Source organism: Mesoplodon mirus, assembly GCF_964341445.2.
Source record: "Mesoplodon mirus genome assembly, chromosome: 1".
In the NCBI taxonomy this organism is placed as follows: Eukaryota; Metazoa; Chordata; class Mammalia; order Artiodactyla; family Ziphiidae; genus Mesoplodon; species Mesoplodon mirus.
This window is the reverse complement of record NC_138976.1, coordinates 26,762,707-26,786,963: the sequence shown is the minus strand read 5'-3', so window position 1 is coordinate 26,786,963 and position 24,257 is coordinate 26,762,707. Positions and strand designations below refer to the sequence as shown.

The 24,257-nt window shown below is 37.5% G+C and overlaps 1 protein-coding gene across 2 annotated transcripts in view; it reads right to left on the bottom strand.

Moving 5' to 3' along the window:
- Positions 1-24,257, bottom strand: part of INVS (inversin) — a 146,981-nt gene that overhangs the window by 114,031 nt on the left and 8,693 nt on the right. For both annotated transcript variants that reach the window (XR_014293943.1, XM_082619619.1), the window contains exon 3: positions 14,889-15,055. Coding sequence is in view for 1 of the 2 variants with exons in the window: in XM_082619619.1 (XP_082475745.1) it covers positions 14,889-15,055 (167 nt within the window). In the remaining variant the exon portion in view is untranslated. The remainder of the gene's footprint in view (positions 1-14,888; positions 15,056-24,257) is intronic.

The following is a 24,257-nucleotide window of genomic DNA, read 5'->3' as shown; positions in this document are numbered from 1 at the left end:
ACTTGCCTAGTATCCATATTTCTTCAAGCCTTGTCCTTTGTGAGTTCTCCCAAGGGATGGTGTACTATCATGCCTCACCCCCTCTTCCAATTTTGTGGCTGAGGTGTCGCTGACAAATTACCCACTTTCTTGTCACCACATCTCAGTGTGTTTTTGTACTCTAGGATACCACCCATAATTTCTGGCTAGACTTTCTGTCATTTTCTGCCCATCCCAGTGATGTCCTCAGTCCCAGGTACTCCAAGTCTAGTTTGTCCACTGTCAATTGAATTACAAGTTCCACTTCTGATAGACCACACATAACATTTCACATTTTTTTAACTCCAGGAGATCATTTAAAAATATTATATAAAAATACTTCTCATTATCTGTTACAACTACATAACATTCCATTGTGTGGACACACATTTATTCATTCAATCAGTCCTTTAAAAGGACATTTCCCTTCATGCTTTTTCTATTACAAATACTGCTTCAATTGAATAGTCTTGTGCATACACCATTTCTTATTTTTACCAGTGTATGTTTGGGATAGATTTCTAGGAGTGGAAATGCTGGGTCAAAGGTAAATGCATATTCTTGTTAATTTTGCTGGATATTGTTTGGTTTTCCTCCATAGGGATTGTACTTTTTTTCATTCCCTCTAGCAACAGTTTTGCCATCAGAGCATACTGTCAAGCTTTTTGACTTTTGCCACTGTGACATACGAAAAACATGTTATTGTAATTTTAACATGCATTTGTCTTTTGATAAACAATGTTGAGCGCATTTTCCCATATTTAAGGGTCACTTGCATTTCCTTTCCTGTGAACTATCTATTCATATCTCTTGTTCATTTTTTATAGAATCATTGGTCTTTTTCTTCTCCATTTTATACATTAGGGATATTAACCTATTGTTTTTTCTGTTTTTAATTTTATTTATTTATGGCTGCGTTGGGTCTTCGTTGCTGCACGCAGGCTTTCTCTAGTTGCGGCGAGCGGGGGCTACTCTTCGTTGTGGTGAGCGGGCTTCTTATTGCGGTGGTTTCTCTTGTTGCGGAGCACGGACTCTAGGCACACAGGCTTCAGTAGTTGTGGCACACGGGCTCAGCAGTTGTGGCTCACAGGCTCTAGAGTGCAGGCTCAGTAGTTGTGGCGCACGGGCTTAGTTGTGCCATGGCATGTGGGATCTTCCCGGACCAGGGCTTGAACCTGTGTCCCCTGTATTGGCAGGCGGATTCTTAACCACTGTGCCACCAGGGAAGTCCGGGATATTAACCTACTGTTAATGACATAGCTTGCAAATATTATTTCTCAGTTTGTCTTTTTCTTTGCTTATGATGTTTTCTAGAGGGAAAAGTCTTTCTTACTTCTATGTAGTCATATTTATTAATCTTTTTCCTATCACTTCTTTATTTTGATTCAGAGATAGGTTTCCCCTATTCCCAGATTATGCACTGTAAACCTTCATGGTATTGTTAACGTTTTATAATATGTATACAGATTACCACTCAACTAAATAACAATTTAAAGCATACACCTGGTGCAAATATTTGCATACTCACAAACACACACAGATTTTACTAGTTTACAATAAGTACAGCATTGAAATGACCAGTTACATACATGGTTAGAAATTTATAGTCATTACTTCAAAGTGTAGTCTGATATTTTAGCCCAAATTCCTAACAAATTGTTTGCAAAGAGTCAGTCGGATGAATGACAAAGAGATAGAAAGGATTTGAATAAAAAATTGAAAGAATACAAACTATATCTTCTGATATCCAAAATTGTTTGAGATAAACTGAGTATACTCAGTAAATTTCCTTAAAATGAGTAGTTTTATTTTAACTCTATGATGTTAACTTTATGATGATTCAGAATCTGAAATACTTTAAATATTTAGACAGAGGTTGAATTTAAATACTTCAAGATATATAGCTCAATGCCTCAAACATATTAAATAACAAAAATTTATTTGTTGAACAAAATGAATGAATTATATACTCATCAGAATTGGAATGGCAAACAAGTACACTCTGATAGACTATATAAAAATTTTCAAGAAGCCTGGTTACCACTGATGACATAGTTTAGACAAGTATAAGGAAAGAATAAAATAATCTTTTAAATTGGTGAAGTTAATTTTAGTAGTAGTGTTTCAATGATTAAGCTTTTCTGCAGGCAGGTTCTATTTTGATATTAAAGATTAGGATGAGAATCTGGTGACTCATGTGTGGGAGAGATGACAACTATACTGGATGAGAGACTCAAGAACCAAGAGGACCTTGACAGGTTGAACGATGAACCCAATTCAATTCACCAAGCATTAACTGAGTATATGTTAAGTACTAGGCACTGGAAATAAAAAAGATGACTATGGCCCTCTTCCTGATAGTAAGATGCTTACTGTCCATGGGGAAATCAAATGGGTAAACAAATAAATATCTTTTGGTGCGATAGGTGATGTAACGGTAGTTGAGTACACAGGTACTGGAGGAACAAAGGAGGGAATGGTAAACTCTACCTAAGTCAGTCTGGGAAGTTCAAATAAATGATTAAATATAGGTATGATAAAATGTTATACTTGAGTCCAAAACCACAACAATATGAATACAGGATGAATTTAAGCAGTAGGAAGTATAAAGTAGACTTTAGAGGTTTTGTTTGAAAACCTTTCACCATGAATCAGCTATATTTGGTTGCCAAAATGCCAAAGATGAACATCATGCTATACTCTGTGCTCATCAAACTGGCACTGTATTCCATTCTAGGTGTCTTATTTTAAGGGGAATTTAGGCAACTGTGTACATATACAGTGAAAGGGATCAGGATGGAACAGAAACTTGAAAACATATTATATGAAGAAGGAATGAAGGAATAGATAATAGTAAAACTGGAGAAAATTTTCTTTACTTGGCCAAAATGATTATTTTTTTTATTAAGACATGTCAGATCATGTCATTCCTTTCCTCAAAAACCCTCCAATGCCTCCTTTATCATTAAGAGTAAAAACATATTCTTGACAATGGCCAAAAGGCCCTACTGAGTCTGGCCCCCATTTCTTCCTTGTCCTCATCACCTGCTGCTCTCCCCTTGCTCACTTATTATAACCACACTAGCCTCCTTGTTACTCCTCAAACATTCCAGGCATGCTCCCACTTGAAGGCCTTTGCTCTGACTGTTCCTCCAGCCTGGAATGAAACAAGGTTCTTCCCTCAGCCATTCACATGGCTAACTTCCTCACCTTCTGCGAGTCTTGCTTCAAATGTCACCATCTCAATGAAGACTATCTTGATTACCTTATTTAAAATTCTAACTTGCCCTCCCCAGGTGCCTTCTCCCTGGCTTTCTTGATCACCCTTACTTTGGCATTTTTGTTGTATTTCTGTTATTATATTAGTAAGTGATCATCTGGGCTTTGTAAAATCTTAACGGTCAAAAGAGGTAGAAAGAGTCCTATGATTGGTCACAGGGAAAATATTGTGCCCAGGGGCTGACAATATTCATACTATAGGAATAATAAGCCCCTTGATTTCCTCTCATTCAATTCTGAATAGTAAAATATAGGTAGGAAAAAGACAAGAAGAGGAAATTATATGAACAAATACAGTTCTATGACATAAGGTAATTAGCAAATTAATGCTCAAATTTTCTTTGGAATTGATGTTATATACAAAATTAATTTTTAGACGTTTAAATGAAAGTAAATGGATCTGAAGTTCCTTTTTATCAGCTGTAAAAATATTCACTGGTCCTGTGCCCAGAGTTTAAAAGAAATCAGCATGAGTCTAATGAAAAACAAGCTGTAGGTCTCAGGGAAATTCAATATATACTCTTTCTTTTCCTTTTAGTTTTTGATTGGTTTCCATGGGAATCTAGGCTTGTGGGGATCTCTTATCTATTCATGGAAAGCAGATGCTTGAATTTTCATGACAGTAAAAGTGGGGGTCAGTGTAGAGATAAAGATGATTAGAAAATGAATGTGGTTGTAGGAAACATGATCATGTTCAAAACAAAATGCTGCAAGCCACGTAGATTTAAAAACAATCTGCAAGGCAGTTCTACTGTGTTTGAGAGGTATTATATCACAAAGAAAGAAAACACTGGACTTAAAGGCATTAGCTCTGGGTTCAAATTCTGAATCTGGCCCATAAGGAAGAAGCCCTTAGGAGAGCAGTTCTCCTGAGTTCCCTTACCCTGCTGCTCTCTGCTTGAGCGCCCCTTTCCAAAAAAGTCTTTTGCTTTGTCAAGAAAGGAGAGGAAGGAAGGAAGGGAGGGAGGGAGAGAGAAAGAAGGAAAGAAAGAAAGGAAGGAAGGAAGGAAGGAAGGAAGGGAGGAAGGGAGGGAGGGAGGAAGGGAGGGAAGGGAGAAAGAAGGAAAGAAAGAAAGGAAGGAAGGAAGGGAGGGAGGGAGGAAGGAAGGGAGGGAGGGAGGGAGAGAGGGAGAGAGAGAGGGAGGGAGGGAGGGAGGGAGGGAGGAAGAAAGGAAAAGAAAGAAAACTTTAGGTATTTTTGGGGGGAGCTGACAGGGAAACTGACTGGATCTGAGAATTACTCTAAGACAGAAGAACCAGAGGCCTGAGAAGGTAAGCTGCAGAAGAGTAACTTCTCTTTCAGTGGAGCATTATCAGGAGCACTGAGCAGGGAATCAAAAAAAAAACGAGATAATTCCTGACTCTGCAAATGACGAAGTGGCCTTGAAGAACTCAAACTAGACCTCAGTTTACTTCTATAGAAAATAGTTAATATTCAACTATTCTAACTGCTAAGAAGCTACTATGAAATTAAATAATTTTTTTCTTACTAGAACTATGTTACAACTCAAAGTAGTGATTTCAGTGAAGATTTGCTGACATGCTGTTTCTTGTGACTATAAATTTCATCTATGCAGGTGGAGGTACATTAACTATAATCAAAGTATTAAAGAATGGACAGGTTTTTATTTCAAGTCTCAGATTTGTTTAAAAATAGACCAATCTGGGTTTTGGTTGGAACACTCATTTGACCCTAATTATTTGAAACCAGGTTCTAAACTGGAAAGCCAGAGGTCAGGTTTAGATACAGTTTCTAAATACTCAGAAGAGGACAAAACTGATGCTAGTTTGGAAACCTCAGAAGTTAGAATGTAATGAAGCAAAGATTCTTCAGACTAAGACTCTGTCTGCCTGGAAAAGGTAGCTTAGCTGAGGTTGAAGTCAAATGGGGTAAACTGCAAGGGTTGTCTAACATAGCCCCTCTCAGTCCAGAGATGTCTTGAGAGATCATTAAAATTCCAGAATATAAGGGTTTCATATGCTCAGACTTTCCTACATTTCTAGGTAATGTGGGCATTGCAAACGTCTTTTGGTGCGTTCTTTTAGAAGCACACCAACATCTAAAACCCCACTTGCTTACTCTTCACATATCCTCTGGCAACACAGTTTGTGGCAGAGTGAGCAGCTATTAAATTGGTTTTAAATAGCCTGAGTGAATACAGCCACAGAGAAGCCTGGAAGTACCCACTAAATACCCCAGGCCATCTTGCTGCTTGCTCAAGTTTAAGAACCACTAGATTAGAGCACAGATACAAGGCTTCCAGATAGCTCCTGAGGTGAAGGCTGGGGAAATGTGACCTGAGTGCTTAAAAGCCTAAGCCAGAAACAAACAACCCAATCAAAAATGGGCAGAACACCTAAATAGACATTTCTCCAAAGAAGACATACAGATGGCCAAGAGGCACATGAAAACATGCTCAACACTGCTAATTACTGGAGAAATGCAAATCAAAACTACAATGAGATATCACCTCATACCAGTCAGAATGGCCATCATAAAAAAGTCTAAAGGGGCTTTCCTTGTGGCACAGTGGTTAAGAACCCGCCTGCCAATGCAGGAGACAAGGGATCGAGCCCTGGTCTGGGAAGATATCACATGCCATGGAGCAACTAAGCCCGTGTGCCACAACTACTGAGCCGGTGCTCTAGAGCCTGAAAACCACAACTACTGAGCCTGTGTGCCACAACTACTGAAGCCCGTGTGTCTAGAGCTCGTGCTCTGCAACGAGAAGCCACCTCAGTGAGAAGCCCGCACACCGCAATGAAGAGTAGCCCCCGCTCACCGCAACTAGAGAAAAGCCTGCACGCAGCAACGAAGACCCAATGCAGCCATAAATAAATAAATAAATAAATAAATAAATAAATAAATAAATAAATAAAAAGTCTACAAACAATAAATGCTGGAGAGGATGTGGAGAAAAGGGAACCCTCCTACACTGTTGGTGGGAATGTAAATTGGTGCAGCCACTGTGGAGAACAGTACGGAGGTTCCTTAAGAAATGAAAAATAGAATTACCATATAATCCAGCAATGTCACTCCTGGGCATATATCCAGAGAAGAACATGGTTGGAAAGGATCCAGGCACTGCAGTGTTCATTGCAGCACTATTTACAATAGCCAAGACATGGAAGCAACCTAAATGTCCATTGACAGGTGGATGGATAAAGAAGATGTGGCACATATATACAATGGAATATTACTCAGCCATTAAAAAGAATGAAATAATGCCATTTGTAGCAACATGGATGGACCTAGAGATTATTCTACTAAGTGAAGTGAGTCAGACAAAGAAAGACAAATATCATATGATATCACTTATATGCAGAATCTAAAAAAAATGATACAAATGAACTTATTTACAAAACAGAAACAGACTCACAGACTTAGAGAACAAACTTATGGGTACTGAAGGGAAGGGTGAGGAGGAGGGATAGATTGGGAGTTTGGGATTGACATGGACACACTGCTATATTTAAAACAGATAACCAACAAGGACCTACTATATAGCACAGGGAACTCTTCTCAGTACACTGTAATAACCTAAATGGGAAAAGAATTTGAAAAAGAACAGGTGCATGTATATGTATAAGTGAGTCACTTTGCTGTACACCTGAAACTAACACAACACTGTTAATCAGCTATACTCCAATATAAAATAAAATTGTTTTTAAAGTATAATAATGAATAACAACAACAACAAAAAGGCCTAGGCCAGGAACTATTCTTGCTTCCATTCTCCTTTTGCCTACCTACAAATAATGGTCACCAAGTTCTGGACATTTTATCATTTTTTATAATAGGCTTTTATTGAGGCATAACCTATATATAATAAACTGCATAAGTCTCAAGTAAACAGTTTGATAAATTTTTATGTAAGTAACACACAGATCAAGACATAGAACATTTCCAGCATCCCTGAAAGATTCCTCATGCCACTCTTCAGTCATTACCTATCTCTTGGGTAACCACAAATCTGATTTGGGTCATCATATCGTTTTGCCTGTTTTTAAAATTCATATAAATAGCATATATATCTGACTTCTCTCATTCGACACGATGTCTATGAAGTTCATTCATGTGGTTGAATGTATCAGTAGTTTGTTATTTTTTATTGTGTGGTATTCCATTGCAGGAATACACCACAATTAATTTACTCATTTGTCTGTTGATAGGCATTTGGGTTGTTTGCGTTATAAGAACATTTGCTATTTCAAACAAAGCTGTCATGTATGTTCTCATACATGTCTTTTGGTGGAAAAAAGCACTTATCTTAGATATGACTGGCGTAGGGGTGTGAATTGCAGTGATCGTGTGTGTGTGCATGTGTGCATATATATATATATATATATATATATATTTTTTTTTTTTTTTTTTTTTTTTTTTTGGCGGTACGCAGGCCTCTCACTGCTGTGGCCTCTCCCATCGCGGAGCACAGGCTCCGGACGCGCAGGCCCAGCAGCCGTGGCTCACGGGCCCAGCCGCTCCGCGGCATGTGGGATCCTCCCAGAATGGGGCACAAACCCACGTCCCCTGCATCGGCAGGCGGACTCTCAACCACTGCGCCACCAGGGAAGCCCCTGCACATATATTTTTAACTTTAGTAGATATATCTGGTTTTTCAGAGTGGATGTTACCAATTTACATTCTTACCAAAAATATTTGAGAGTCCCATTTGTTCCATACCCTCACCATCAGTAGGTACTGTCAGACTTTTTCATTTTAGACATTCAAATGGTTGTGTGGCGGTATCTCATTGTGGCTTTAATTTGCATTTCCCTAATTAATAATGATGTTGAGCACCTTTTCATTTGTCTTTTGGGCATTTGGCTATACCCTTTGTAAACTAGGGTTACATGTTTCAACATGAATAAATCTCACAGACATAATGTTAAGTCAAAAAAAAAAAGCAAGTTGGAGAGTAACACACAGTATAATACCATTTACATAAAGATTTTAAACATGCAAAATAATATTATTGTTTCTGGGCATGTAAATATATATAAAGTAAAAGTAGAAAAATACACATGGGAATTGAAACCACAAAAATTAAGATAGACTAAGGTGGCAGAAAAAGAGGGGAATGGGATTTAGAAGATTAAAAACTTCAAGTTTTATTTCATTTAAAAAAATCGGAAGTAAAAACTTTAAAAAATTCAGGTTCATCTCTTCTGGATATTAGGTACCTGAGTGTTTTTATATTATTTTCTATTCTTACCTATAAGTTTAAAATAATTAATTTAAAAATAAGACAGAGGGCTTCCCTGGTGGCATAGTGGTTGAGAGTCCACCTGCCAATGCAGGGGACACGGGTTCGTGCCCTGGTCCGGGAGGATCCCACATGCCATGGAGCGGCTAGGCCCGTGAGCCATGGCCGCTGAGCCTGAGCATCCGGAGCCTGTGCTCCGCAACGGGAGAGGCCACAACAGTGAGAGGCTTGTGTACCACAAAAAAAAAAAAAAAAAAAAAAGACATGGAACATTAAGGCATATACAAGGCAAAGTGAATGATGAATAAGTTATTAAGAGACGAGAACTGAAAGGAGAATTGACTCCATTTCCTCATCCAATGGCTAACTGGACTAGAAGATCCTAAAGGATCTTTCTGTTTCTGATGTCTATTGATTCCTAAAGACTAATTTGATGTTTACACGTGTATTGCAGCATGACTAACAGCAATAACATTGATAACTTACACTTCTAGAGGGTATATTTCTCCACCAAGCAGAATGCTTTATATCTAAGAACTCATCATTCCTATATGGTGGACAGGGAGAGGTACTGTCCCATTTTATAATAAAGAAATTGAGGCATACAAAAATTACATTTGTTGAGAAATTAAGCTCACAGAGTGTTGTAAAATCCTACTTACAAAATTATGTGTTGGGGTGGATAATGAACAGGAATAAATAATATATAATTTAAACTCCAACAGTTTTGAAGACTATACCATTCATGATAAATTTATCTGATGTTCACATTGATTGATTGATTCCTTCATTTATGTATTCATTAAACAAACATTAACTGAGCCTTTATTAAATGGCAGGAACTGTGTTAAGACTGGAACTATAAAATCAAATAAGGGACTTCCCTGGTGGCACAGTGGTTAAGAATCCTCCTGCCAATGCAGGGGACAGGGGTTCAAGCCCTGGTCTGGGAAGATCCCACATGCCACGGAGCAACTAAGCCCATGTGCCACAACTACTGAGCCTGTGTGCCACAACTACTGAAGCCTGTGCACCTAGAGCCCATGCTCCACAACAAGAGAAGCCACTGCAATGAGAAGCCCACGTACCACAATGAAGAGTTGCCCATGCTTACCGCACCTAGAGAAAGCCTGCGCACAGCAATGAAGATGCAATGCAGCCCAAAATAAAAATAAATAAATAAGTTAGTTTAAAAAAAATCAAGTAAGACGTGACCTCTGCCTTCAAACAGCATTAGAGGGGATGAAATATAGATAAGTGAAATTCATAGTTAATTGTTAGGTATACGTACTGAGGAGGAATAATGGAATACAGAGTTGAAGGGGACCGGGTAGGGGTTGTTTGGTGTTTAAGTGTTGAGTACGTGTAAGATAAGGAAACAAATACTGTTAGGTGGTATTAAGTTTTCCAGAAAAGTTTCGGAGGTATTCTACTCTTCTCCTTTACTTTTTATAAGTCATTAACATGGAAACAACATATTTTTAAAACTGAAAATTAATATTTAATTTTCATAGATGAATGAGAATTCTCTTTGTAAACCAAAATGAAAAAACAACCCAACCACAACCTGAAGCTTCTTTAATTTTTGTGTTTAACATGATATAATTTTTTGAAGTGGGTAGTCAATCTTCTTGAAGCCAAATTAATAATTTTTGGAAGATTAAAAATGCGTAACTATTAAAATTTAGTGTGATTGCTAAAGTTTTTATTTTATCCTTATCAACAAATAAATGTATCTGTGGAAGTCAGAGAAGTAGTAGCTTCCCAGGAGCAAAACATTTCTAACAATTAGATATCTTTTGTGAGAAACCCAGAAAAGGTATGACCGATTGCTTTCTTGGATTAAACTGAGGGTACTAAATGAAAAACAAATTAGGTACAGATGTTCAGTATATTGAGATTAATTTGATTCTCATGGATATCATTTCCTTAGCTGCTTGGACTAACAGCAATTTGTTCCCAGAAAAGTGAATATGTGTCAAAATAACTAAGTCAATCAACACAGTTCAGTAAGTTTCTCCTATATATGTATTTTGAAACTGGATAAATGTTTCTAATAAACAAAATGTCTAGCATTTGTATTCATAATGACTTTCTATATAAGTAACATAAAATGTATTCATTTGTTCAACGAAGACATATCAGACACTGTGTTAGATTCTGGGGGATTCAAAAATAAATAAAACAAGTCTCCTCCTGGAGCTCCAATGTAGTGGGAAAGAGGCAAGTACATACAAGATAGTGGGGCTCTAATACAAACACAAACAAAATGCTACGCGAACATGAGTTTTTCTTACTAATCAATCTAAGATGCCATAATATAGTTCCCTATCACAAAAAACACAAAACCATAATAAATAATATATGAGAATAGTTGATCTTTGGGTCATTAATAATAACAGTGCTATTTACATGTTATGGCTGTTGATATTTTATAAAACACTTAGGTATATTACTATCACACATAGGTATACATACCTTACAGTAGATAGGCCAACTTTAATCATCACTTAATATCTTTATCTATGGTCTTTGTAAGCAACTTAAGAGTAGGAATCACGTCTTTCATCCTTGCATTCCAAGACCTAGCACAGTGCCTGTTGCACAGTAAGTTTTAACATATGTTGAATGAATGCATGCATGCACGTATATATGGATATTGATGTTACATAAATAGCACACTTCTGAGTTCACAGACAACAGAATTAAGTGCGCTAGACAATACTTGACAAGAATATTTGATATCCAAAATATCAGAGAGGTTCACTAAACAAAGGGATGTGAAGTTTAATAGGGATCGGTACTGACAGTACTTATTTATAGCAGACATGTGATTCATTTTTAAATATTCTCTCTAGATGTATAATCATGATACACAATAGACACTTGGCAACTACTTATTGAATGAACAGTTCTACCTCCACAATGTATCTATTGGATCCAACTGTTCCTTTCCATTGGCCTGAACTGTAATAGATTTCTATGTACCTCCATTCTTGTCCTCTTCCAAAGTAGCTTTAGTTGCCATATTTGTCCCCCTAAAATAATTTGATCATGTAACTTCCGTTCTCAAATTTCCTAAGCAGCTCCCTAGAATTCAGGACCCTTCATTTAAAAAATGTAATTAAAAAAAAAAAAGGCATAGGAAGTGCATAGCACAAAAGTCTGGCACTGGCACACAGCAGATACTAAACAGCTAAACATTAATGAGCTAGGTTGTCCTGGGAAAGTTAGTTATTCATATGTTTTAAAATGAGAATGGATCCCTACACAAAAATCAATTTGTTATGTATTAAAAGATTTAAGTAGAAAAGAAAATATAGGATAACGTAAAAACAATCTCTGCTTAGCTCTGTTTAGTCTACCAGCTGTTGTTTACTGCTAGGTTTCTTAGAGTCTCACCCTATACAAGCAGAGTTTAGGCAACTGCTAATGACTTGCGAGGAATTTGTACTCAGGTTTTCGGGTTCCTTCTCTGTGGTCCCCTTCTCTTCAGGAGTTTGCCCTTCAAGTTCCAGCTACTGCTAACACCAAACTACACCTGGGTTTCCCCAACTGACTAAGAATCCTGCTTCCTGCTAGGGTTGTTATTCTTTTGCTTTCCAATTTGGAAAATGCCTTGAAGGAAAAAGCCAGGATAAATGCGGAGCTAATTTCATGTGCTTCCCTTCTCTGAACCATCCTGCCTATGCTGACTGCTCCCAGTGCCTTCAAACAATCTGTTTTGTTCAGTTTTCAGATGTGTTTGGCAGATGAGCTGTTCTAAAATAGGTGGTCATGGTGAGAACTTATGCCTAGTCATGAAAGTCTCGGGTTGGTTGCTCCTTTTTGTGATTTCTTCTTTTATATCTTTAAATGTTCCATCAGTGGTTAATTTATATTGTGTTTCTAATGGTGCCAATATCTGATGTTTTTGATAGAAATCTGTTTATTGTTTCAGCTGACTCTCCTTCACGGTAGATTGATTGCTCATGTGTTTGGTGATCTTTCACTGTGAGATCATGTTTGGTCTGTTTTAATATGGGGGAATCCTGGAAGTTAAAGGTGAAGATATTTTTTCTAAAAGAATTTGTGTTTGTGTCTGCTTAGAGGCAGGGTGGCTACAGAGCTGGGACATGTCATCTCCAACTATTTGTGAAAATTATTTCTAGATCGTCCACCATCTTATCCCTGCCTGAAGTATACTACCTCTGATTTCTTAATCATGGTGCTTTTGCATGAAGCACAAAACCAAACACAATACCCAGGTTTGATCTGGACAGAGTGGAGTATTAAAGAATGATTATCACCCTTGTTCTAGAAATTCTACTGCTAGTATAGCTTAAAGGTATATTACGGCTTTTGGCAAACATGCAAATACAAACAGGAACACAGAGATGGGGAAACGCATAATTATCAGATAGGTGAAAGAACATGAAACGTGTTACTTATGAAATCAGCTATGTAAACTGTGACATGTAAATCATAGTTCTATTTATTCTTTGACACTAAAGAAATATCTGCTTAAAAAAATAAAGGAGAAACAAAAAGCAAACAGAAACAATGCACTGCATCGCACAGAGAGACTTAGCAGCTCCCATGTCTGGTTGTGCTCTCCCCTCCTCTCAACCGTTTTCACATGATACCTCTACAAAAACGTCATACTGTTGGATCATCAACTTAAACTCTTTTTCTTTCCTCACATGGTCCACTTGATGTGCAGTTAGTTTCCCCCAACTTACATTTTTAAAGTTGAGTTTTAAACCTAAGTGAATCACAATGAAAAAATCTAAAGTGTGTCAAATTCTTAGTAGTGGGGCTATTCCCAATCTGAAATGTTTACTTTTTTATGATAACAAGTTAAATAGAGTTACACTTCCTTAGTAAATAATTTTAACAGCTGACAAGCCTAGGTGAAAGGTTATAAATACCTGAGCAGTAGTTAAAACTGAGATTGAAAATGAGAGATTTTTTTAAAAAATTACTGTAATGAAAAGCAAATTCAAGAGCAATAACTTTGGAAATAACCTGACAGACCTAACTGATAAGAGAATATAACTAGCATATTCAGAAGTATATCTTAATGTCAGTCTCTTTTTATGCTTTCAACTAATGAAAAGGTATTTTTCTAACCCCTCAATTAATCAGCTATATCTGGTTCACATTTTTTAATGGGAAGTAACTCTAATAGTTTCTGCTGGATCTAACTAATTTTCATTGCTTTTTATTCCCAAAATACATAAGTCTAAAATAACAAAGAGAAAAATATCAGGCACTGGAAATATATTTTATAGACCAAAATTTTATGGTGAGAAAAATCATTTTCAGATAAATAAGTCTTCAAATAAATTTAGAAGCTTCCCATTTTATTTTTTTTGATATGTATAATCCTAAAAAACTGAGCTCTTAACAAGCCTTTAAAAACTTGAAATCATTTATACTAGCAATATAGATTTAGATTTTTAAAAATTTGAAAATACATATCAGAAAATAAATTTCTTTTATGCTCCCTAATGCCACATACTTTATGGGCAACTACAACTTTTTATTGTAAAAGTAACACGCGTTAAGGAAAACATTTTAAACAATGAAAAGTACCAAAATTCATATATATTCCCAATATTTAAACTCAACCACTACTGAGATATATATACAGTTCATATATATATATATATATATATATATATATATATATTGGCCGTACCGCACAGCTTGCAGGACCTTAGTTCCCCAACCAGGGATCGAACCCATGCCCCCTGCAATGGAAGCATGGAGCCCTAGCCACTGGATGGCCAGCGAATTCCCAAATCCAACCACTATTGACAATTTAGTGTATGGTGGTTTTCTTTTTTTCTTTGCCTTTTCTCATGCATAAATTGATTTGTAATATAGTTTAATCATATTAATACATATAATTTTATTTCCTTTTTCCCAACTTAACTTTAGATCAGAAAATAAATTCCATCGCTGGAGGAACTTGGATAAGTGAAAGCAGCCACTGACGGTTATCTGTGCTTACTCTCTGCAGTTTAAAGATTACAGTTTTTAGAGAAAACATATGAAACTAAGAGTTATATACTTGTGATTTCTTTACCATGTGTCCATCTCACAGTTCCACTAATCAATTAACAAATACCACAGAAAAGGTTTACTCTTTTTTTTTTTTTTTTTTTTTGCGGTATGCGGGCCTCTCACTGTTGTGGCCTCTCCCGTTGCGGAGCACAGGCTCCGGATGCGCAGGCTCAGCGGCCATGGCTCACGGGCCCAGCCGCTCCGCGGCATATGGGATCCTCCCGGACCGGGGCACGAACCCGTATCCCCTGCATCGGCAGGCGGACTCTCAACCACTGCGCCACCAGGGAGGCCCAGAAAAGGTTTACTCTTCACGGTAGTTTTACTTCTCACCTTTTGAGCTGCAAGATGGAGGGCTGTTCTCTGGCTATGGTCGGTTTTATTAACATCTGCTCCTGCCTTCAGGAGAGTATCTGCACAATCCAGTCTGTCAGCCAACACACAATACATAAGTGGTGTTCTCCCAAATTGATCTTCTTTGTCTTTAACGGCAGAATTTCCTATGAGGATAAGAAACAGATAGTGATATTTGATAATTATTGTTTTTATTACTAATATAACTATGAACTATATTTACTAGCTGTTTCTTATCAAGTACTGTGGTAAATGCATTAAATATATTATCTCATTCTTACCCTATGAGATAGATATTACTGTCCCTATAGTATAGGAAACTGAGACTTAGAGAAGTTAGGTAACTCGTACACATTACAATGACAGTAGGTGGTGAAGCTAAAATTCAAACTGATAGTTGACTTTAAAGGGTATGTTCTTAACAACTCTGTCATACTAAATTAACATTTTGAGATGTGAGGTTATTTTTTTCCTCCCTTACTCCTTTTGTGAAAAAATACTTAGTGTAGATCATACACTAGGCATTGTGGCATGTTTTTGAGATCTACAAAAATGAATCATAGTTGGCTTCCTGTTTTAGACAATATGGAGCAAACGCATACTATCATGATCCTCCTGCTACTTAAAACTAAACACCCCAGGCAAAATAAATGAAAGGTGGTGAAAAGAAGGCAAATTGGTTAGGGAACTATGAAACTTCAGGAACAACCTGGTATTGAGTTCCCTGATTTTTTTTTTTTTTTGCCTCCTATATAAAGCCAGCCTGGGTGCTAAAGTAGCTCATCAGAAATACCAGTGGGCACATACACAAAATTCCCCAAGAAGCCTGCTCTCTCCAGTTAAAATATTGGGAAGGGAGTAGCTCTGCAGGAGTGAACTCTTTTGACTATACTTCTGCTACTCAAAGCACATTCAACAAAATAGATTGTACCTCTTTTTCTCTCCAATGGATACTGCAGAGACTGTGGGGAGGAGCCCTATGAAGCATTGTGCCCTGAATTAGGCAAAGGATAGCAACAAGGTGGTATCTTACCCCTTCCCAGCTAGAGAGTGGGGAAAGGTTATGGAGAGGAGGAAGCTAGAGAAAGCAATTCTTTAAATCAGTGCATGATGCCATGGATAACTGAGCAGCCCATATGTGAAACTGACCAGAGTCAAAATAGCAAAAGCTTTGAGAATGGAACTCTTGGTGGGATACTTCCTAGGTTCTAAATTGGCCTGGGTAGCACAAAAATAGGGCAGACCAGAAAATAACTCGCAAGAGCTCTCAAAACTAACTTGACATTTGAACCACAGTCTACAAAATTGGAACAAGATGTTCATTCCAAACCTAAACAGATTGTCAGTGTACTAAAATAGGAGATTTAAAGTAGGATCCAGAGTCTTATAACATAATACACAAAATGTCCAAGATATAATCCAAAATTACCAGACAAACCAAACACCAGGAAAATATTAAACAAGAAAACACAATCAGCAGGCACCAAAACTGTGATGATACAGATATTAGAATTATCTGACAAAGATTTTAAAGCAACGGTCATAAAAATGCTCTGACAAGTAACTATGAATGCTCTTGAAACAAATGGAAAAATCCAAAGTCCCAGCAAAGAGAGAAAATATAAACCCAGTGAAAAATTTAGAATAATAAATGTTTAAAAATAAGTAAAAAACCAGACTTCCCTGGTAGCACAGTGGCTAAGAATCTGCCTGCCAATGCAGGGGACACAGGTTCAAGCCCTGGTCCGGGAAGATCCCACATGACGCGGAGCAACTAAGCCCGTGTGCCACAACTACTGAGCCTGCGCTATAGAGCCCATGAGCCACAACTATGGAGCCTGCACACCGCAACTACTGAGCCTATGCGCCACAACTACTGAAACCCACATGCCCAGAGCCCGTGCTCCACAACAAGAGAAGCCACTGCAATGAGAAGCCCATGCACTGCAATGAAGAGTAGCCCCCACTCGCTGTAACTAAGCCTGCATACAGCAAAAGACTCAATGCAGCCAAAAAAAAAAAAGGTAAAAAAGCAAATAAAATAACCAAAATAAAAATCTCACCTAATAGGCACAATAGCATAATGGAAATGACAGAGGAAAGAATCACTGAACTTGATGACAGACCAATAGAAATTATTCAGTCTGAACAACTGATAGAAAAGATTGAAACAAATAGAATCAACAGAGTCTCAGGGCTCTGTGGGATAATAACAAAGTTTCTACCATTTATATCATCAGAGTCCCAGAAAGAGAGGAAAAAGAATGAAGGGCTGAAAACATATTTGAAGGAATAATGGTTAGAAATGTCCCAAATTTGGTGAAAGACACAAACCTACAAATTTAAGAAGTTGAACAAAGCTCAAACAAAATAAACCCAAAGAAATCCATACTGAGTCAATCAAAATCAAATTTCTGAAAACTAAATTCAAATTACAGTGTATTTCTCATAAGAAACTATGGAGGCCATAAGGCAATAGCACAACATTTTTCAAGTGTTGGGGGAGGGGGGAGAACTATCAACCCAGAATTTTATATCTAGTGCTTGCATAGGGCCAGGGGTAGGGAGGAAAGAGGAGTGTTTGAGGGGTCATAGCTAAAGGGTAAAGGGTTTTTTGGGGGGGCTAATGAAATAAAATCAATTATGGTGATGTTTGTACAACACAACTCCGTGAATATACAAAAACTACTAAACTGCACACTTTAAATTGGTGAATTGTATGGTATGTTGGTATGGTGGATCTCAACAAAGCTGTTACAAAACACTCCGCTACATACACATTAAAATGGACTATTAAAAACATTTAAGAAATGCAGAGGAAGACAGGAATGGGGGATTGAAAAACAGAGGAAACAATACGTAATACGTTGGAAATCTTAAATTCTAACATTAATGATTCCATTATTGGCAAATGGTATAAGCACGCCAATAAAAAGATTAAAAAAAAAAAAGGAGGACCCAACTATATGTTGTTTATAAGAAACTCACTTGAAATATAATGGCATAAATAGGTTAAAAGTAAAAGAATGGGCACAAATATACCATGTGAACACTAATCAAAAAAGCTGGAGCGGGCTTCCCTGGTGGCGCAGTGGTTGGGAGTCCGCCTGCTGATACAGGGGACACGGGCTCGTGTCCCGGTCCGGGAAGATCTCACATGCCGCGGAGCGGCTGGGCCCGTGAGCCATGGCCGCTGAGCCTGCGCATCCGGAGCCTGTGCTCCGCAGCGGGAGAGGCCACAACAGTGAGAGGCCCGCGTACCGCAAAAAAAAAAAAAAAAAAGCTGGAGTGTCTATATTAATATCTGATAAAGTAGACTTCAGAGCACAGGCAATTACCAGAGACAAACAGATATATTATACAATGATAAAAGGTTCAATTCATCAAGAATACATGACAATCCTAAATGTGTATGTACCAAACCACAGAGCTTCAAAATACAAATAGCAAAAACTGGGAGAATTGAAAAAACACTTGAAAAATTCACAGTTAGAGCTGGTAACTTCAACACCCCTCCCTTAATAATTGCTTGAATCACTAGAATGAAAATCGCAAGGATAAAGAAGAAGCGAATATTATCATAAAGCAGCAGGTATACTGGTATTTATTGAACATATTATCCATTGACAGCCAGATACACAGTCTTTTAAAACAACCATGGGACATTTACCAAAATAGACCACAGATTGGTCATAAATGTTAACAGGTTAGAAGAAGCGAATTCATATGAAGTATGTCCTCTGACCATAATGTAATTAAACTAGAAATCAATAACAGAAAGATAATTGGAAATCACTGAATATTTGGGAATTATTCAGTGATTAATTAATTAACTATGATTAATTAACTATGTGTTCAACAAATAGACAGTCCATTGGTTAAAGAGAAAATCTCAGGGGAAATGTAAAAATACAGTTAAATGAATGAAAATAAAAATACTATTGTAAGATTCCTACCCTACACATGAGGGGAGCTTAGGAGGAAATATACAGCATTGAATACTTGTATTAGAATAGAAGAATAGTTTCAAATCAGTGATCTATGCTTTTACTTAGGACCCCCTCCCCCCCAAAAAAAAGAAAAAGAAAAAAAAAAGAGCAAACTTAACCCAAAACAAGCAGAGGAAGTACATAATAAAGATAAAAAGTAGAGATCAATGAAATTAAAGTCTGAAAAACACTAGAGAAAAATCAGTGAAGCTAAAAGTTGGTTCTTGGAAAACATCAATAAAATTGATAACTCTTCAATCAGATTGATCATTAAAGACAGAGCAGACAAGAATTTCCAATATCAGGAATTGAAGTAGGGATATCCCTACAGAGCCTGTAGACATTAAAAGGAAAATAAGGGGATATTATAAATAATAAACAATTTTATGCCCATAAACTCACGATTTAAATAACAAAAAAAAGACATATAGATCAATAGGATAGAGGTGAAAGTACAGAAATAGACTTATATGTATGATCAATTGATTTTTTTGGAATAACAAGTATTCTTTTATTTATTATAAAATTTTATTGAAATATAGTTTATTTACAATATTGTGTCAGTTTTAGGTTTCGAGCAAAGTGATTCAGTTGTACATACATACATACATACATACATATATATATATATATTTTACATTCTCTTCCATTACAGGTTATTATAAGATACTGAGTATAGTTCCCTGTGCTATACAGTAGGCCCTTGTGGGTTATCTATTTTATATTTAGTAGTATGTATAGTTTAATCCCAAACTCCTAATTTAATCCCTCCCTGATCAATTGATTTTTGACAAAGGTGCAAAGGCAAACCAATAAACAATTTTTTAAACAAATGGTACTAAAAATATTGGACATCCATATGCAAAAAGAAAAAACAAACCAAAACCTCTCAACCTATACTTTTCATCATATACAAAAATTATCTCGAAATCAATAATAAATTTTAATGTAAAGTCTCTATAACTACATAAAACTTTTAGAAGCAAACAAAGATGAAAAAAAATCTCTGTGACGTTGAGTTAGGCAAAAATTTCTTAGATATGATACCAAAGAACAATCCATTAAAATATCGATAAATTGAATTTCATCCAAATTTAAAACTCTGTTTGAAAGACACTGTTATGAAAATGAAAACACAAGCCGCAAAAATTAGGAGAAAATATTTGCAAAACACATATCTGACTAAGCCTTCTATCCAGAATAAAGAAAGAACTCTTACAAGTGAATAATAAAAAGACTGATAATGGATTTCCCTGGTGGCGCAGTGGTTAAGAATCTGCCTGCCAATGCAGGGGACACAGGTTTGATCCCTGGCCCAGGAAGATCCCACATGCTGTGGAGCTATTAAGCCCGTGCGCCACAACTACTGAGCCTGCGCCCTAGAGCCTGCGAGCCACAACTACTGAGCCTGTGTGCTACAACTACTGAAGCCCCTGTGCTCTGGGGTCCACGTGTTGCAACTACTAAAGCCTGCGTGCCTAGAGCCCATGCTCCACAACAAGAGAAGCCACTGCAATGAGAAGCCCACGCACCGCAACGAAGAGTAGTCCCCGCTCGGCACAACTAGAGAAAGCCCACATGCAGCAACGAAGACGCAACGCAGCCAAAAAATAAAAATAAAAAAAGACTGATAATGATATTATAAGATGGCCAAAAGGTTTGAATAGACATTTCGCCAATAAAGCATATGAAAAGATGCTCAACATCATTAATACACAGGGAAATACAAATCTAAACCACAACGTGAGGCCAATATGCATCTATTAGAATGGTTAAACCAAAACCAAAATAAACCTGTCAATACCAAATGCTTGGTGAGGATGTAGAACAACTAGAACTCTCAAACTTTGCTGGTAGGATTGGTATCATAGATGGTACAGCCACTATGGAAAACTGTTCGCCACTCATAGCAAGTTAAATATACACTTACTACATGGCCCAATAATCTCTTCTAGGTGTTTATTACTCAGGAAAAATAAAAGCATGAAGGCTTATGTTCACATAAAAACCTGCATGTGGATGTTTATGAAAGCTTCATTTATTTATTTATTTATTTATTTATTTATTTATTTTTTTTTTTTTTTTTCTTTTTGCGGTATGCGGGCCTCTCACTGTTGTGGCCTCTCCCGTTGCGGAGCACAGGCTCCGGATGCGCAGGCCCAGCGGCCATGGCTCACGGGCCCAGCCGCTCCGCGGCATATGGGATCCTCCCAGACCGGGGCACGAACCCGTATCCCCTGCATCGGCAGGCGGACTCTCAACCACTGCGCCACCAGGGAGGCCCTGAAAGCTTCATTTATTATTGCTAAAAACTAGAAACATCTCACTGTCATTCAACTGGAGAATGACAAAAGAAACTGTAGTACATCCATACAATAGAATACTGCTCAGCAATAAAAAGGAATGAAGTAATGATCTACTCAATAACATGGAAAAATCTCAAATGCATTATGCTAAGTGAAAGAACTCAGTCTCAAAGGGTACATATTGTTATGATTCATTTACATGGCATTCTGGAAAAGGTAAAACCACGGGACAGAAAACAGTGGTATCTAGGGGCTAAGATGTGTGGAGGGATTGATGATAAAGGGACATGGGGGAATTTTGGGGTGTGATGGACCCGTTGTACATCTTGACTGTGGTGGTAATTACATGATCATATGTTTGTTAAAATTAAATAACTGTACACTGCAAAAGTGTAAAAAGCTCCATAAACTTTACTTAAAAACAACACCAAAAAAAAAGATATCATGGCTCCTGCCATGTACTTTAAGTGAAAAAATTTTGTTACTTTCATCACAAACAATGACCAGGTATTCACACACTGGCTAAGGGTAATCATATATGAGTTGCGCATGAGGGAAGCCAGTTACTTTTAAGGTATTTTGGCATGAACTGATAATGGTGGAAGAAAACTGAGCAAATGAAATACTTGCTTTGGCAAAATACAAATGCTAGATGAAGAAAGAGAATGTGCCACACTTCTGTCTGAGTTGTTTTGTGCCTGAAACTAAGATGTTTTAGCTCTAAATATTTCAATATATATTTAAATCTTGTATATATTGGGACCCAGAAGTACTTCATAGCTTCTCAGATAACTCACTTTGCTAATCCATGTTTCCCTGTATGCTGGTAATAAGTCAAGAAAGGTCACTGCTCCTGAAATTTGAAAGAGCTTTACAAAATACTCAGGTTGTGTATAGTAACTCCTGGAAGAGGCATGGTTTTTGTTTTGTTTTGTTTTGTTTTTTTCAGAATCTTGGTTTTGAAGATGAGGCAAGTTTTGCATTTGACTCAACATATCTGATAACAGAAGCTCTTATGCACAAGTCTTCTGAGTGGTCACGCAGAGCTAGGTATTTATTTGTTTATTTTTGAAACATATTTATTGGAGTATAATTGCCTTACAATGGTGTGTTAGTTTCTGCTTTATAACAAAGTGAATCAGCTATACATATACATATATCCCTATATCTCCTCCCTCTGCATCTCCCTCCCACCCTCCCTATCCCACCTCTCTAGGTGGTCACAAAGCACAGAGCTGATCTCCTTGTGCTATGAGGCTGCTTCCCACTAGCTATCTATTTTATGTTTGGTAGTGTATATATGTCCATGCCACTCTCTCACTTCGTCCCAGCTTACCCTCCCCCTCCCTGTGTCCTCAAGTCCATTAGGTACTATTCTCTATACAAAGACCTCCAATATCTAATCCAGAAGATTCCGTAGATTCTATCACTGCATTTATAGATAAGGAATCATTTAAACCCAAACTCATTAACAGAACTAAAATGTATTACAGGTAGAGCATGTTCCTTTTATCACTTGAGCCCTTCTGGAGTGAAAATGATACAGAGAATATGCTGTAGTAAAAGCTAGTCTCCAGTTGTCTTTCATGATTAACAGCTACTCTCTACCAGCATCTTATTTGTTAGCGTTAAGCAAAGACAGTAGTACTTAGTATTAGCAAGATGACAGTAATTCATATTATAATCACCCACCCCCACCCCGTCCCCGCCCAGTGAGATTCTTCCTTGGAAGCTTGAGTAAAGGAGAGGATTTAGGACCTGTGGTCACAAGAACAAATGTGATAAATGAAGGCAATCATCACACATTGGGACAATCCTAACTGATCAGGTTTCTCAGGGCCAAAGTGGAGTCAGAACCACAGGGGTAATAGGTCACTCTACCTCCCAGGACACCAGTTGCTCCACTCTTACCAAGTCGGCTGTAAGACACAGGGAAACTTCAAGCCTTCTCTTCAATCCCTGACATACTTTGCTTTTGTGTCACAGGTATTTATACTTCCCAACAGAAGATTTAATTGGGTTATGTCACCACCATCTAATATGTTGTGCCTATAAGGAAAATTTCTGCACCTGAGGTAGCTGAAAGCATGCATCCCCTAGTCATAACTAGAAAAAGCAGCACTTAGTCTCACCTGGGTCCTGTTTTGAGTTGCTTTTAGGGGGATAGTGGTTCTATGGCTAGTTCCTGAGTGGTGAGTGTCCCATTAAGTTCTGAGCTTTCTGAACGAGAGTAACTGAGAAAGGCCTGTTTCTTTATCTAGCTACCCTACTCCCTTCCTTCGTTTCCTCAGTTACAACATTCAGCCAATACCTGTCCAGTCTCTACCATAGCTTATTTTGATGAATGAATTAAATGATTTGTCGTTTGTGTCTGGTAACTGCAACATGTTACACAAATGTGGGGCTTATGATGTAAACTAATATTCACTGGATGGCAGTGCATTTAAACTTGCATTCCTATCAGGAACAGCTAATATAGGATGCAGCTGGCTAGTGTGCTGTGTTGTTTTAATTATTCTGGCAACTGTGGAGGTAGCCTCTAATCCATGACCAACGGGGGCCAGCATTCTGCTTGTGCTCAGTCTGAACATAGATCAGAAAGCTGAGGTGGAACCATGATTGCTCTACTGCATTCGGTTATTTTAAGGCTAGTTGAAGCAGAAGAGTCTCTGTATGTATGTGTAGAAACCAGAGCTCCAGCTCTAGCAGTTAGAGGAAATGACTGTCACTTGTAGTGACAGTTGTGCCACTCTACACAATAGCTATGGTGCCATACTGTCCAACACAAGTAAATCCAGCATTCTCTACTGATATCTTATGTTTGTTCTAAAATGTTACCTTTGTGTGGCATCAAAGATGCATTTATCTGTTTTCACCTACTTCTTCACACCTTTCATATTGTCACCATCATCTGTGGTCATTTAAAAATATCTGCTTATTGTAATAGAGGCAACATGTGAACAATGGAAAGAAGATAGCATTCATAATCCAGTGACTTGGTTTGGGTTTCAACCTTGCAGTTATTAACTATGCAACTAAACTGCTTAACTTCT